Source organism: Clytia hemisphaerica, unplaced genomic scaffold, assembly GCF_902728285.1.
Source record: "Clytia hemisphaerica strain Z4C2 unplaced genomic scaffold, Clytia hemisphaerica genome assembly, whole genome shotgun sequence".
NCBI lineage: Eukaryota > Metazoa > Cnidaria > Hydrozoa > Leptothecata > Clytiidae > Clytia > Clytia hemisphaerica.
This window is the reverse complement of record NW_027103414.1, coordinates 1840714-1854547: the sequence shown is the minus strand read 5'-3', so window position 1 is coordinate 1854547 and position 13834 is coordinate 1840714. Positions and strand designations below refer to the sequence as shown.

Below are 13834 nucleotides of genomic sequence, written 5' to 3'. Positions count from 1 at the left end.
TTTTACTATAGCTATTATGAAAAGGTCCCAATGTTTCTTTGTCTTTGATTCACACAGCCGGGACAGCCGTGGATTACTAGTTGAAAATGGAGATGGAGCTTCGTGCCTTTTAAAGTTTGATAATATTTTTGAACTTGAAAAATATGTTAAGTTTTTTTATTTAGAGTTTCGGGAAAAAGAATTTCAACATTTTCAAATCCAATTTATTCAAATTAATGAACCAAGTGAAGAGCTAAAAAGGATTCTTCAACTAAGTTATTCTCGATTTGTAAAGAAAAATTCCAGTGCGACACCTAAAAAACGTAAAAATAATTGTGCTGATGGAAATACTAGAAAGCGACAAAAAACACGTCAGCAAAGCAATCAAGCCTATTATGAAAAAAACAAAGAAAAAATAAACAAAAACAATAAAGCCTATTATGAACAAAACAAAGAAAAAATAAATGAAAACAATAAAGCCTATCATGAACAAAACAAAGAAAAAATAAATGAAAACAATAAAGCCTATCATGAACAAAACAAAGAAAAGATAAGTGAAAACAATAAAGCCTATTATGAACAAAACAAAGAAAAAATAAATGAAAACAATAAAGCCTATCATGAACAAAACAAAGAAAAAATAAATGAAAACAATAAAGCCTATCATGAACAAAACAAAGAAAAAATAAATGAAAACAATAAAGCCTATCATGAACAAAACAAAGAAAAGATAAATGAAAACAATAAAGCCTATCATGAACAAAACAAAGAAAAGATAAATGAAAACAAAAAAGCTTATCATGAACAAAACAAAGAAAAGATAAGTGAAAATAAAAGAGTTTACTACAAAAGAAATAAGGACACTCTAAAAGAGAAGCAAAAAATTAATGCTCAAAAAAAAAAATCTGCTAAGCAGTCTGATGACCCAGTGAAAAGATTCCAAAAAATTATATATGAAGGTCCTTTTTACATATGCGTTTCTTGCCACAGATGTCTATATCGACGTTCAGTTGCTAAATTTTCTCCTGAAAAATACAACATGCCAGAAGACGATTATTGTTTAGAAGTAATTTCTTTCGATGGGAAACTGTATATTTGCAAAACGTGCCACAATAAGCTCAAAAAAGATAATTTACCATGTCAGTCAGTTAAAAACAAACTAAGCCTTGATGAACTACCAACTGAATTCAGTACTCTTCGCAGACTTGAAAAGGTTTTAATTTCTCGTAGAATTTTATTTAAGAAAATTGCAATAATGCCAAAAGGTCAGTTTCCCAAGTTAAAGGGTCAATTTGTAATGTTCCAATTGACATAGAAGATATTGCTAATACCCTGCCAAGAAAAACTAGTGATAATGGTCTTGTCATAGTTAAACTTAAAAGAAAATTAGAATATAAGGGACATGTAATTTTTGAGGCAATTAGGCCTGATTTTGTTCAGCAAATGTTAAATTATTTAAAAGATAACAATCCTCTTTATCAAGACATAGTGATTGATGTCAGTAACATTTCTGATGATGAAACTATGGTAGGAAATAATACAGATGTTACTAACATTAATACAGCCAGCAATGATAACGAAGAAATTTCTGATGAGGGAAGCAGAACACAAAACGATACTTCAGTTTTAGAACTTGAGACAACAGCAAACCCACTTGATGTGTTTCGCTCAAGTGCAAATGAAACAACTCTTATGTCCCATACTCCCACTGAAACAGAAATAGATAATGAAATTTTAACATTAGCACCTGGTCAGGGGAAAAAACCAATTTCTATTTTGAATGATGAAAATTGTGAAATGCTTGCCCATCCTCATTTGTTTCCCAAAGGTAAATTTGGATTCAACGTTCAACGCAATGTTAAATTGAGTCCCTCAAAGTACTTTAACCAACGATTATTGAACTATACTCAAAAATTTGCCTCTGATCCAGACTACATATTTTTTGCTAACTCTGTGATTCAACAAGTCTCTTTGACCAGTCAAATAAATGTTGCCATGAGAAAAGTTGCAGCCTCTAATTTAAATGCGGGAATGTTAAGTCAAAATTTCAAAGAAACAGTGAAACAATTTATTGCAAATGACAAAGCCTTTGCTTTTATGAGTACAGTTAAAGGAACTCCAGCATATTGGAAAAAATTTCAGCAAGAAGTTTTGGCAATGGTTAAACAATTAGGGCCACCAACTTTCTTTTTGACTTTAAGCTGTGCTGATCTAAGATGGAATGAATTGATCTCCATAATTTACAAACTCAAGGGTCAAAATGTTACTAACGAATTTATTGAGAATCTTTCTTATCATGAAAGGTGTGATTTGTTAAATAGCAATCCTGTTCTAGTAGCAAGGCATTTTCAATATAGAGTTGAAGTATTTTTTAAAGAAATTGTTTTAGATGGTCCACTTGGCAAAACAACTTATTATGCTATTCGGGTTGAATTTCAAGTACGTGGAAGCCCTCATATTCATTCTTTTCTTTGGATTTTGAATGCGCCAACATTAACTCCGGAAACAAAATCTGAATACGTAGAATTTGTTGATAAAATAATTAAAGTTTGTTTACCATCACAACAAGAAGATCCAGAATTGTTTAACCTTGTAAAAACCTATCAATTACATCGTCATTCGAAAACTTGTCGTAAATATAAAAATACGCCTTGTAGATTTCATTTCGGCAAATTTTTTTCTGAGAGAACCATTGTTTCAGAGCCTTTGCCACAAGAATTGCCACAAGAGCAAAAACGAACAATACTGTCACTGAGAAAAGAAGTATTAAGTAAAGTAAGGACATATATAAATGAAAATCTTAATCCAAGTAAAAGAAATTTTTTTAACCCAGATGCTGAAAATTTCAGTCCTGTTCCAACCATAGATGAAATACTTAATGAATTAGATATTCCCAAGAATGATTATGAATATGCTCTGTCAGTATCTGAAGATGATGATTTTCACCTATATTTGAAGCGTGATTCAAATGCGTGTTTTGTAAACAATTATTTTACTGAGGGTCTGAAAGCTTGGCAAGCAAATCTGGATATTCAACCAGTATTTAATTATTACAAGGCTGTTACTTACATGTGTGCATATCTGTCGAAAACTGAAGATGAAGTGTCTCATGCTATGAACCAAGCTGTTCAAGAAGCATTCGAAAACGATTTAGATAAATATCAGCAAATGAAATCTATTGCGCATGCTTATGTTTCAAAACGGGAAGTATCGGTGCAAGAAGCTGTATATCTTAGCATGCCTGAATTATGGCTAAGAAAAGTATTTCCAGGTGTAACTTTTGCAAACACCAATGTACCAGAGAAAAGATTTAGAATGTGCCTTAGTGAAAATGAAATAAGTGAGCTTCCTGAAGATAGTACCTCGATATTCAAAAAGAATATGCTAGACCGATATTGTGATAGACCAACCAACAACTATGCTAATGGAATTTATGTGTCTGTTTCAAACATGTGTTATGCTGAATTTTTGAGGTTTTATAGTATCATGTATGTAGAGAATAAAGAAAATGATTGCCAGCCCAATGAACTTGTAGATGATCTAGTTGAATCAAATCATCCAACAAATGGGTACCCAAATATTGTTCCACTCTTGTCCAGTCGAGATAAACTAAAATGTCGTAAAGTTCCATTAGTACTCCGTCTTCATGAGCCAAATAGAAACAAGCACCCCGAAGATTATGCTCATCATCTGTTAATGTTATATTATCCTTTTCGTAATGAAAATGAGTTACTCTCTCAGGAACACAATTCTTACACACAGAAACTATTTGAACCAGGTGTTGTAGAAATGATTGAAAGGAACAGAGCTTTGATCCAACCATATTCTGGTTTAGTAGATGATGCATTAGTAAGGTTTAGAACTGACATCACGCTCAATATGAATGACTTTGAACAGCAGGAAAATGATGAAACAAATGCTGAGCTTGAAAGTAATACTGCAAATAATAATGATGAATCAGATGATGAAGCTAATGAAGACACAGTACCATTTAGGGCAGCAATACCAATGGAATCTATTTTGCTTCCTGATAATGAAATAAATACTCGTATAAGATCTCTTAATCCTCAACAGAGAGAAATTTTTGATGTAATACACAAGTGGGGAAGAAATTTTGTAAAAAACCTGTCTTCTAAAGATCCTAAAATTGTAGAGCCATTCCATATTTTCTTAACCGGTGGCGGAGGCGTGGGAAAAAGCCATTTACTTACAACAATTTATCACTCATTGTCCAAACTTTTAATGTACAGAGGAGGAGAACCTACTAAACAAAGGATTCTTGTGCTTGCCCCAACAGGTGTAGCAGCGATCAATGTCAATGGAACCACAATTCACACTGGTTTGATTATTCCTACAAAAAAGCTATTTCCCTTGAATGCTATGTCAAAACAAAATTTGCAAAAAAAACTTGCTTGCGTTGAGATTATAATGATAGATGAAATTTCAATGGTACCTAGTCGCTTATTTCGAAATATTGATTCAAGGTTACGTGAAATATTCAGTTCTGATAAACCTTTTGGTGGAAAATCGGTCTTACTTTGTGGTGATTTGTATCAACTCCCACCAATTTATAGAGATCCAATTTACAAAGCTGATTGTTCATCTATGCAAAGTATTGTCGGATTTGAATTATGGAGAAGTTTCCAAATGGCAGAATTGACTGAGGTCATGAGACAGAGAGATGATATTGATTTTGTAGATCTATTAAATCAAGTACGTTTAGGTGAACTTGATGAAGAAAAAGAAGAACTTTTAAAATCTAGATTCATTACAAAAGACAGTCCAGACTACCCTGCTAATATAACTCATATTTATGCAGAAAATAAGCCAGTAGATTTATACAATTTGCAAATGCTTGAAAAATTACCGACTGAAAAGCATCTGATTCTTGCACAAGATGAGGTACCAAAAAATCTGACAAGAAGTGATTTGAATTTTATTGAAAATGCTAAAGCAAGAGATACAGGTGGTCTAGCTCGTATTATTGAAATGAAAGTAGGTGCTCGTGTTTTGATATCAAAAAATATTGACATTGCTGATAGATTAGTCAATGGACAAGTTGGAACAGTTATGAGATTCAAATTTGATTGCAATAATAAAATATCTGGTTTCTATGTAAAACTTGATGATGTCACTGCAGGTAAAAAAGGATCCAATTTGGATAGTGTATGTAGAGAAAACAATTGGACTTTGATCGAAAGAGCAGAATCTACCTTTGCGACTAGAAAAAATAAGCAAAAGTCACCTATGGTTAGAAGAACTCAATTTCCACTGATACTATCGTATGCATGTACTAGTCACAAAGTCCAAGGGCTAACACTTCAATCAGCAGTCGTAAGCTTTGAATTATTTGGTCAAAGATATTTCAATGAAGGTCAAATGTATGTTAATTTGTCAAGGGTAACTGACATAAACGGACTATTCTTAATTGGTGAATATAGTAGAAATGCTATCAGAGTCAACACTGAAGCAGGGCTTGAATATGAACGTTTGAGAAGAAATTGTTGTTTGCAAAAGGTTCAAACTTTTTCATCTGTTTCTACCTCTCCCAAGCATTTAAATATCTCCCTTCTTAATATTCGCTCGATGAATAAACATGCTGTTGACCTAAAAAAATCTGAAAATTTAATGAACAGTGACTTGTTATGCCTTACTGAAACTCAGCTATCACCTACAAGTGATACTAGTGGAATTGATCAAACATTAAATGGTTTTAATATTGAGTATAACAACAATTCAATTAATCGCTTTCAAAACACTGCATGTTGCACAAATTCTTCAATTCAAATTTTAGAGTGTAATAAAGCAGCAGGTTACACATTGATAAAATTCAAAAAAGAGACGTTTAGTAGTCGACCTATTAGCCTGTTAATCTTGTACAGACCACCTAATTCTTCAAGAAACACTTTTCGTGAAGAACTATTGCAACTGACAAGTTATGATGATGTAGACATTATTGTGGGAGATTTCAATATTGATGCACTAGATCCAACAAATCAAGACCTAAACGAAATACTTTCTTCATTCAAAATGATAGTGAATGAACCAACTCATCTTGCTGGTGGCCTTCTGGACCATGTTTATATAAAAACAAGTTTTATTAGCCAGAGAGAAGTGAATTGCTTTATAAAGGATATTTATTTCTCCGACCATGATGGAGTTTGTTTCACTATTATGAGTGATTCTTAAATTGTTTTAACTGCTTGGACTGCTTGAACTGCTTGATATGGGGGAGGGGGGTGTACAGTTTGGAGGGTGGGATACATAAGGGATACAAAATTCTTCAAGAGCAAAGTTTCTAATATTCATTATAAAGTCGATTCAGTACATTTATAAATAAATAAATCACAGCTTATTCTGGTGAATTTTGAATCCCTTACGTATCTATCTTAGAAGAAAAAAATCAAAACTGACAATAAGGAATTTGTCTTAAAAAGGTTTTTAGTGCCTTTAAAAGGAAAGAAACTTTCTTGTAAATTTTAATCTTTTGGATGGTTATGGATTTCTTTAAAACGTCACTTGTCACTTTTGAGTGGACACGATACTAGTTGCAAAAGACATTTTCCTCAGTCACATAATTTTTTATAATTTTATGTACAGTATTTTAAAAATGTGGATTTTAAGAATTTTTTTTTATCAAATTGGAATATTAATTTTGTACATTCTTTATATATATTTTTAGTTAAAATTTGAATTATGATATGCATTAGCTTTTTAATTTATTTTTTGAAAATTCTTTTGACACTTTAGTATTTTAAAATTGTGGATTTTAAGAATTTTTTTTATCAAATTGGAATATTAATTTTGTACATTCTTTATATATTTTTTTAATTAGAATTTGAATTATGATATGCATTAACTTTTAAATTTTTTTTTTGAAAATTCTTTTTACACTTTTTATAGTATTTTTTAATCAACTCATCAATTTATACAAAATTTATAGAGTTACAAAATTAACAAAATGAACAATACAAATAAAAACCCTGGACTAAAACTATGTTGAACTGGACTGGAATGTTATTTGCGTGTTAATCGTTCTGCTGTAACTAAAATTATATGCTTGGCTGGAGAAAATATATGGGCATTTGTATGATATGATGCTGGTAATTTGTTAATGGTTTTGTTGTAGTATTAATTCCTGTTACGTAATAGTGTTGGTAGAATGAGGCAACCTAAAAGAAAAGAAACAAATTTTTGATTCATTGGCAACTTGGAATAAACATTGATTTCACACCACCAAATTCAGCAACTCTAGATGCTACAAAAGTCACAAAAACAAGAGGTTAGTAAGACTTGATAAACTTTGAGAGAATACTACTCGAGTACTATACTTCAAAGTCACAATTTATGATTCTCTACTTAAAAAAAATTGACAAATAGGTATATTCTTAACAATGGTTGGTATTTTTACAGACAATTGGTATAAAATCTATTGAAGTGGTTATCAATTTCTGAAAAGAAGTAATTTATCACACGTTTTCTCTGAAAAGAAAATACAAATAAATACATCGGGGTGTTTAGTGTTTTTTAATTTTATATTTTACTCTGTTATTTTAGATATCAATCAACGATCAACTGCCATTTGGCTGTCATGACTCGTAAACAATTGTCACTGTGTTACTCCGAACTCAAAGTCGATCCTACAAAAGTACATTCAGGTAATTTAATTAAACCTTACAAAATATTTAAAAACCTGAAGGCTTTTCTATTTTCTTACATAAACTGTCACATTTGCCTACATTTGCTGAATGTCACGACATTCACCAAATAACTTGGAAAGTTTATATCATCAGCTTTTATTTTTATTTTTTGTTTTCTCTACTAGATTATATACGATCAACAGTAGTTTCATATTGTATTCAATCAATCGGTATGCTGTTCATTGTCAAATTGTCGTCAAAGAAAAACCAACGACTGACGACCATTTAAATTTTGTTCATAATAGAGTTATTTGTTGCTGATTTTGAAATTCATAACGTTTCTTCGCTCAGTGAATGAAAGTGATCAAAATGATATCATAAGTGTTATCTATCAGTATCTATACTTGTCTATTAACCATTTCGTATTACATTGTTTTGTTTTGCTTGATTATTGCAAAGATGCTGCTGGGATAAATATAATGAACTATTATTTGAAAAAAAACTATTTCTATTTGTAAAAGTAAATGGTCAGTCTATGTGACCTGTCAATTGAATTTTTGATTGAATCTTTGTATAAGTTTATAACAGGACATATCTAAAATTTTGTGATTTGTCCCTAAATTTTTACTTTATCTTCAAAATATTAAAAGTTGAATTTAAATGCTTTAGATACGGAATGTTAATTTTCTATTCAATCTTACTACTAGGAGTTTTGCGTAACCTGGAGAAACATTTAGGCAAAGTGATTTTCTAGCTCAATTAAGTTTTCCAATTTTGCTTAATTCTTTATGCATCTAGTCCTTCCTTCTATCGCAGCTATTTAACTTCTTTACAAACTATCCAACTAATAATCTAACTATATTGGCTGACCTTCCAGCCTCGGCTGGTTTATTCACAATTAGAAAAGGCAGGACGAAAAGTGGGCCGTCTAAACTAGAGCTAACACATTTATAATTGATATCTACGTTACGTGACCATTAAACAATCGTTTCTTATAAAAAAAAGTTTAGAAACCAAAATTTAATGCTCTTGAAATATTCTTTCATATTCAAGACTTCGTGAGCAAAAAAAAACATCTATCTCATCAAAAAATTAATGATCCAATTTTTCACAAGTCCAAAAAACCCGTTTTTTAGACGTTTTTTGGCCCAAATTGGCCCAAAAAAATTGTTTTTCGAAAATCGGGCTCCGTCACATTTTGGCCACCACCATTTTGCACATTTGTACTAAAAATCAAAAGATTCCTATGATTCAATCCTGAGAAAAGTTTGTAACAGACGAACGGACGAACAAACACAGGTTAATTTATAGGACCTCCATCGGGGTAGGTCCAACAACCATTGAATTTCATATCAAAATAAACATCAACCTGAAAACGGTAGATTTCCTAGACCTAACGCTTGACTTACCTACCGGAACTTACCGACCTTACAAGAAGCCAAACGATACACTTCAATATATCCACACATCTTCCAACCACCCTAGTAATATTATCAAGCAACTATCACTATCGATCAACAAAAGATTGTCGAAAAACTCATGAAGTGAAATCATTTTCAAACAGGCGAAACCACAGTACGAGCAAGCCCTCAAAATGAGTGGTTATATAAAAGTACCCAACTGTCATTTAACGACAACGACAACAACATTGACAATACACTGCCAGAACGCCGCAATAGAAAACGTAAAATTCTTTGGTTCAACCCACCGTTTTCCAAGAATGTTTCAACCAACGTGGGTAAGACATTTTTGAAATTGATTGCCAAGCACTTCACCAAAGAAAACAAAGTTTTTAACAAAAAAAACGTAAAAGTTAGCTATTCTTGCAGTGAAAATGTTTACCGCACATAACAAAAAGTTATTATCGAAGAAGGATACCATATCAGAGCTTTGTAATTGTCGCGACAAGAAATCATGTCCGTTAGACAACAATCACGGTCCCAAACCAAGATAAGAAAGTCTACATTGGTCTCGCAGAACAAGAATTTAAGCAACAATATTACGGCCACAACCTATCAATTAACAACGCGAAATACACAAATAAAACAACTCTTTCTACCTATGTCTGGGATTTAAAAGAGAAGAATGATTGGGGCCCCGATTGGGGTACCCTACCTTTTAGGAACACCCCTTTTTATATATCCGTTTGCTACCTTTTTATAAAGTATAACTTAATTTATCTCCTTTTCGGTGTACGACTTTCTTGGGTGCTTGAAATACCCAAATACTGTAATTCACGAGATTGGGTTTACACAAGGCAAATTCATACTTTTTATAATACCATTCGTAAAAATGTAGTAAAAAAGTATCGCCTAATTCAAATGTAAATAAAATCATTTGTTTTTCTGTCGACTTTTACAAAATTTATTGCAAAGTTTTCCTGTGAATTTTAAGTTTTCTTCTTTTTTGATAGATTTACAGGAAAAACTATTCCATTTTGGTTAAAAAGTGTGTTTAATATGTATCTTCGAAAACCCGCTAAGGGTCATAATCTAATTTTATTCTTCCTCTAAGCTACTAAGGAAGCCTAATTACAAAAATACCAGATTTGTTCAAGAAAAAAATATTGAGGCATGTCAAAATTCGAGGGGCAGTGGTGCAACTAGGTTTTGTGAATATGGACGGAAACCTTAGGATTAGATGGTCATTTGAACAAAATCCCTCTTACTGGCAAGAGGGAAATGATATATTTGTATCTCAACTGGACGGATATCCGTCTACAGAGGGAAAAGTTGCAGCACTGGAGGGCACGTCGAGATTTGAGGGCACGTCAAATTTCGGAGGGCACGGAAGCACATGATCACGTCTAGGCACACGAGCACGTAGGCACGTTGGACACGTAAGGCACGCAAGCGCGTAGGCACATTGGACAAGTAAGGCACACAAGCACGAAAAAACATCAAACAAGCTACATGCTGAATGGACCTACCTGAAGATTGATGTAATAAGACAATTGAAAAATGACAACAATAGTATGAAAATGCAGAATGATACAAGAACAACTCGAGAAATTCATGAAATCCGGCGATTCTCGGCTGTTCTGGTGATTTTTTTCCAAAGTCAGTTTCATTGAAAATTGAACCATGCTTAGTCGTGGACATTCTTATAAATAATGTTTTTGTTTGAAAAAAAACAAAGACATAAAACGAAAAAATCCAATTAAAATCTGCAAAAACGGCTTTTTTGGCCGGAAAATTTTTTTTCTCAAAAATCGAACTCGGTCATGTTTTGAGCATTGCGAATATGCATCATTCTGCAAAAAAATCAGAGAAAAATTAGGATGAAAATTCGAGAAAATGTCAAACAACCGGTTTTCCGGCATATTTCCGGCATTTTTGGCCGGAAAAAAATGTTTTTTCGAAAATCGGGCTCCGTCACATTTTAGTTATTGTCATTTTGCATCAGTGTGCAAAATTTCATTAAAAGATATAAAGTACGGCTCGAGAAATTCAAGAAATACTGTCTTTCCGGCGAAAATAGGTTGTTCCGGCGATTTTTGAATAGTTCCGGCTTCAAAAATCAATTTTATTGGTCCAGCGCGCAGCAGAATGGACCTTTAAAAAGCAACTGATCGAAAAGATTTTGTCTTTGTCGGGGCCTGTGCGCGCAATAAATTAACAAGTCCAACCGCCGATCTAGAATTTTTGCCCCGCCTACCCGCGCGATGTTTGACCTATGTTTTGGATTGAATTGGTAGTAGAGTCAAATTTCCCGGTTAGATTAAAGGGTTGTTTCAGGTAGGGTCAGGTAGGGTTAGGGCTAAGATTGGGGATGGGGATGGGAGATGGCAGATTTGTAAATCAGTTCTTTTTTATTTAACTTTGTATTTTAATGACCAGCCGGGTCATACATTTGAGGGCTATGCATGTTAGCCTCCACTGATCCACAACAATTATGTTCGATTGAGCTTCGATTATGTTCGATAAATTTAATTTCAATTAGGGCGAGGGGAATTAATTAACCGGTTTACCGTCGATCACCCGCATGACTTCGAGCTGTCGCTTAAAAAAGTTCTTTATTTCAATGAAAGTTCATTATTTCCTTTTCTTTTCAAATTTCCATGGCAGACACATTTCTATTCAAAAAATAGAAGAAGATGTGGAGCGAAAGTGAACATCTGGACTAAAAAAGATGAGGCATTTTTAAATGAACTTTTTCCAGCTTTTTCTTGTGTGTTTCAGGTAGGGTCAGGTAGGGTTAGGGCTAAGATTGGGGATGGGGATGGGAGTTAACCCCTGGTTAGGGTTTTAGCCCCCGGGTAGAGTTTGGAGTAAATACCATGTTTATAAGGAACTTTTAACTCCTTAATGCAGTTGTGACTCGATGGCCGAGTGGTTGAGGCGCTGGCGTTCTGATCATAGGTGCTTTATATATAGTGGGTTCGAACCCCATCAGCAAAATCCAGAAAAACGGCGATTTCCGGCATATTTCCGGCATTTTCGGCCGAAAAAAAAATATTCTCAAAAATCGGACTCGGCCATGTTTTGGGCATTGTTAATACGCATCTTTGAGCAAAAAATCAGAAAAAACTAATGATAAAATCTCGAGAAAGTGCCAAAAAAACAGTTTTTCCGGGATATTTTTTTTCCGAAAATCGGGCTCCGTCACATATTGGGCATTGCCATTTTGCATCATTGTGCCAAAAATCAGAAAAAGCTAATGAGCCAATCCTGAGAAAAGCTGGTAACAGACGGACGGACGGACGGACGGACATCGGTTAATTTATAGGACCTCCGAGGTAGGTCGAAAAGTGAGGGCACGTCATTTAGACTCAATTTAAGGATAGCAATTGGGTCTGAAGTACAATGAATCTAGGGGTCTAGAAGAGAATGCCTGGATGGTTAGGGTTTGGAACTGAGTTAATAGAAATCCGGGTACAGGAAGAAATATAATACCTGGATAACCAGGAGGTACGGGACAAAATGCTAAAGAGGGAAAGCTCGTAATGAAAGCTCCCCTTATTTCAACAAGCTTGGTGTCAAAGCGAGAAAAAAAAAAGTCATTCGTGTTGATTTTTTATTGTGTTAATTTGAGCCCTTAATAGTAGGGGGAAATTTGTAAAATCGCTCGATTTTTTTAGTCAAAGCACTTGTTGTACATAGGACCTCAAAAAACAAATTTCCCTCTACTATAATACTCGCCTACTTCATTGATCTTGGTTTTCATCAAAACCACGTCAGCTCAACGTGAAGAAATAATTTACCTTAGTTGCCATCTGGTCGTAAAACAAGGTCATCACTCCATTCATTCGTTTCTGTTAGGAAGATGAAATATGGAGTAGACATTATGAGATTGTTGTTGCGATCACAATAATGAGACATCAAATTAATTCATTTGAACTGAACGTCGACCTCCAGGACTAACCAAGAATGATGATCACTGCACTGCGCTTATTCATAAAGGTCAATACAAACATGTAAAAATATTAGATCAAAGAGACGATAAATATTAAGAAAATTTACCCTCACTGCTTCCCTATAATACTTTCTTCCAACATAAGCTCTGTATGTCTTCTGGATAATGGTAGCGCATTCGTGTTGATTTCTAGTAGAAAGATTTCCTTCTTATCAATCAAATCTTATAAGTTACGTCAGACACTAGTCAAACAAATTCGAAACAATTAGACAACGAACCAAAAAAAACGTCTAAATTATCATATACAGGCAATATATTATTGAAGTGGAACATTTTAATAGCAAGCGAATCTTTTTTTTGCCTTATTCTGGTATTCTACCTTCAAATAAAGGATTCTAGAAGAAAGGAAAGAAGAAGATTCTAGTGAAATTTAAAAGAAAAGTTCTGCATTTTGAGTTGGGTATGTGTGAACTTTTTATCATTTTCAATGGGGCCACTTTTTAACTAACATTCCAGTGGGGTGAGTGATTTGTCCTGTGGGCGGAAAAATGGACCATTGTTGGAAAAACCTTTAACAGGGCTTGCCACTGAGGCAGGAGTGTTATGTGGTAGGCTCGCAGGGGTTTCACGGCTCATGGAGGAGAGGAATCGTGCCTGTTTTCGGGCGGAATGGTGGAATTTGACGTCAACTTGGACAAAATTTCGGAAATTATGTCCTTGATTCATTGTTTTTAAATATTTTTTTTAAAATTGGTAGTTTTAGTTTTGTTAAAAGTTAAATGTGTAACGACCTTAACGTTGAAGTGATCCGAATTTATGGTTGGTGTGTTTGATAGTCAAAAATCATGTGCATCAAAAGA

General features: G+C 33.6%; 1 protein-coding gene across 1 annotated transcript; it reads left to right on the top strand.

Annotated features, from left to right (window-relative positions):
* Positions 1–407: 407 nt before the first annotated feature.
* Positions 408–8287, top strand: LOC136797563 (uncharacterized). The gene is made up of 3 exons (XM_067054146.1): positions 408–7261; positions 7537–7637; positions 7805–8287. The coding sequence occupies exon 1, from the start codon at positions 1423–1425 to the stop codon at positions 6166–6168; it is 4746 nt and encodes a 1581-aa protein (XP_066910247.1). The 5' UTR covers positions 408–1422; the 3' UTR covers positions 6169–7261; positions 7537–7637; positions 7805–8287.
* Positions 8288–13834: the final 5547 nt, after the last annotated feature.

Coding starts and splice junctions, on each gene's coding strand:
- LOC136797563 (XM_067054146.1), top strand. CDS start 1,423: ATGTTAAATTATTTAAAAGATAACAATCCTCTTTATCAAGACATAGTG.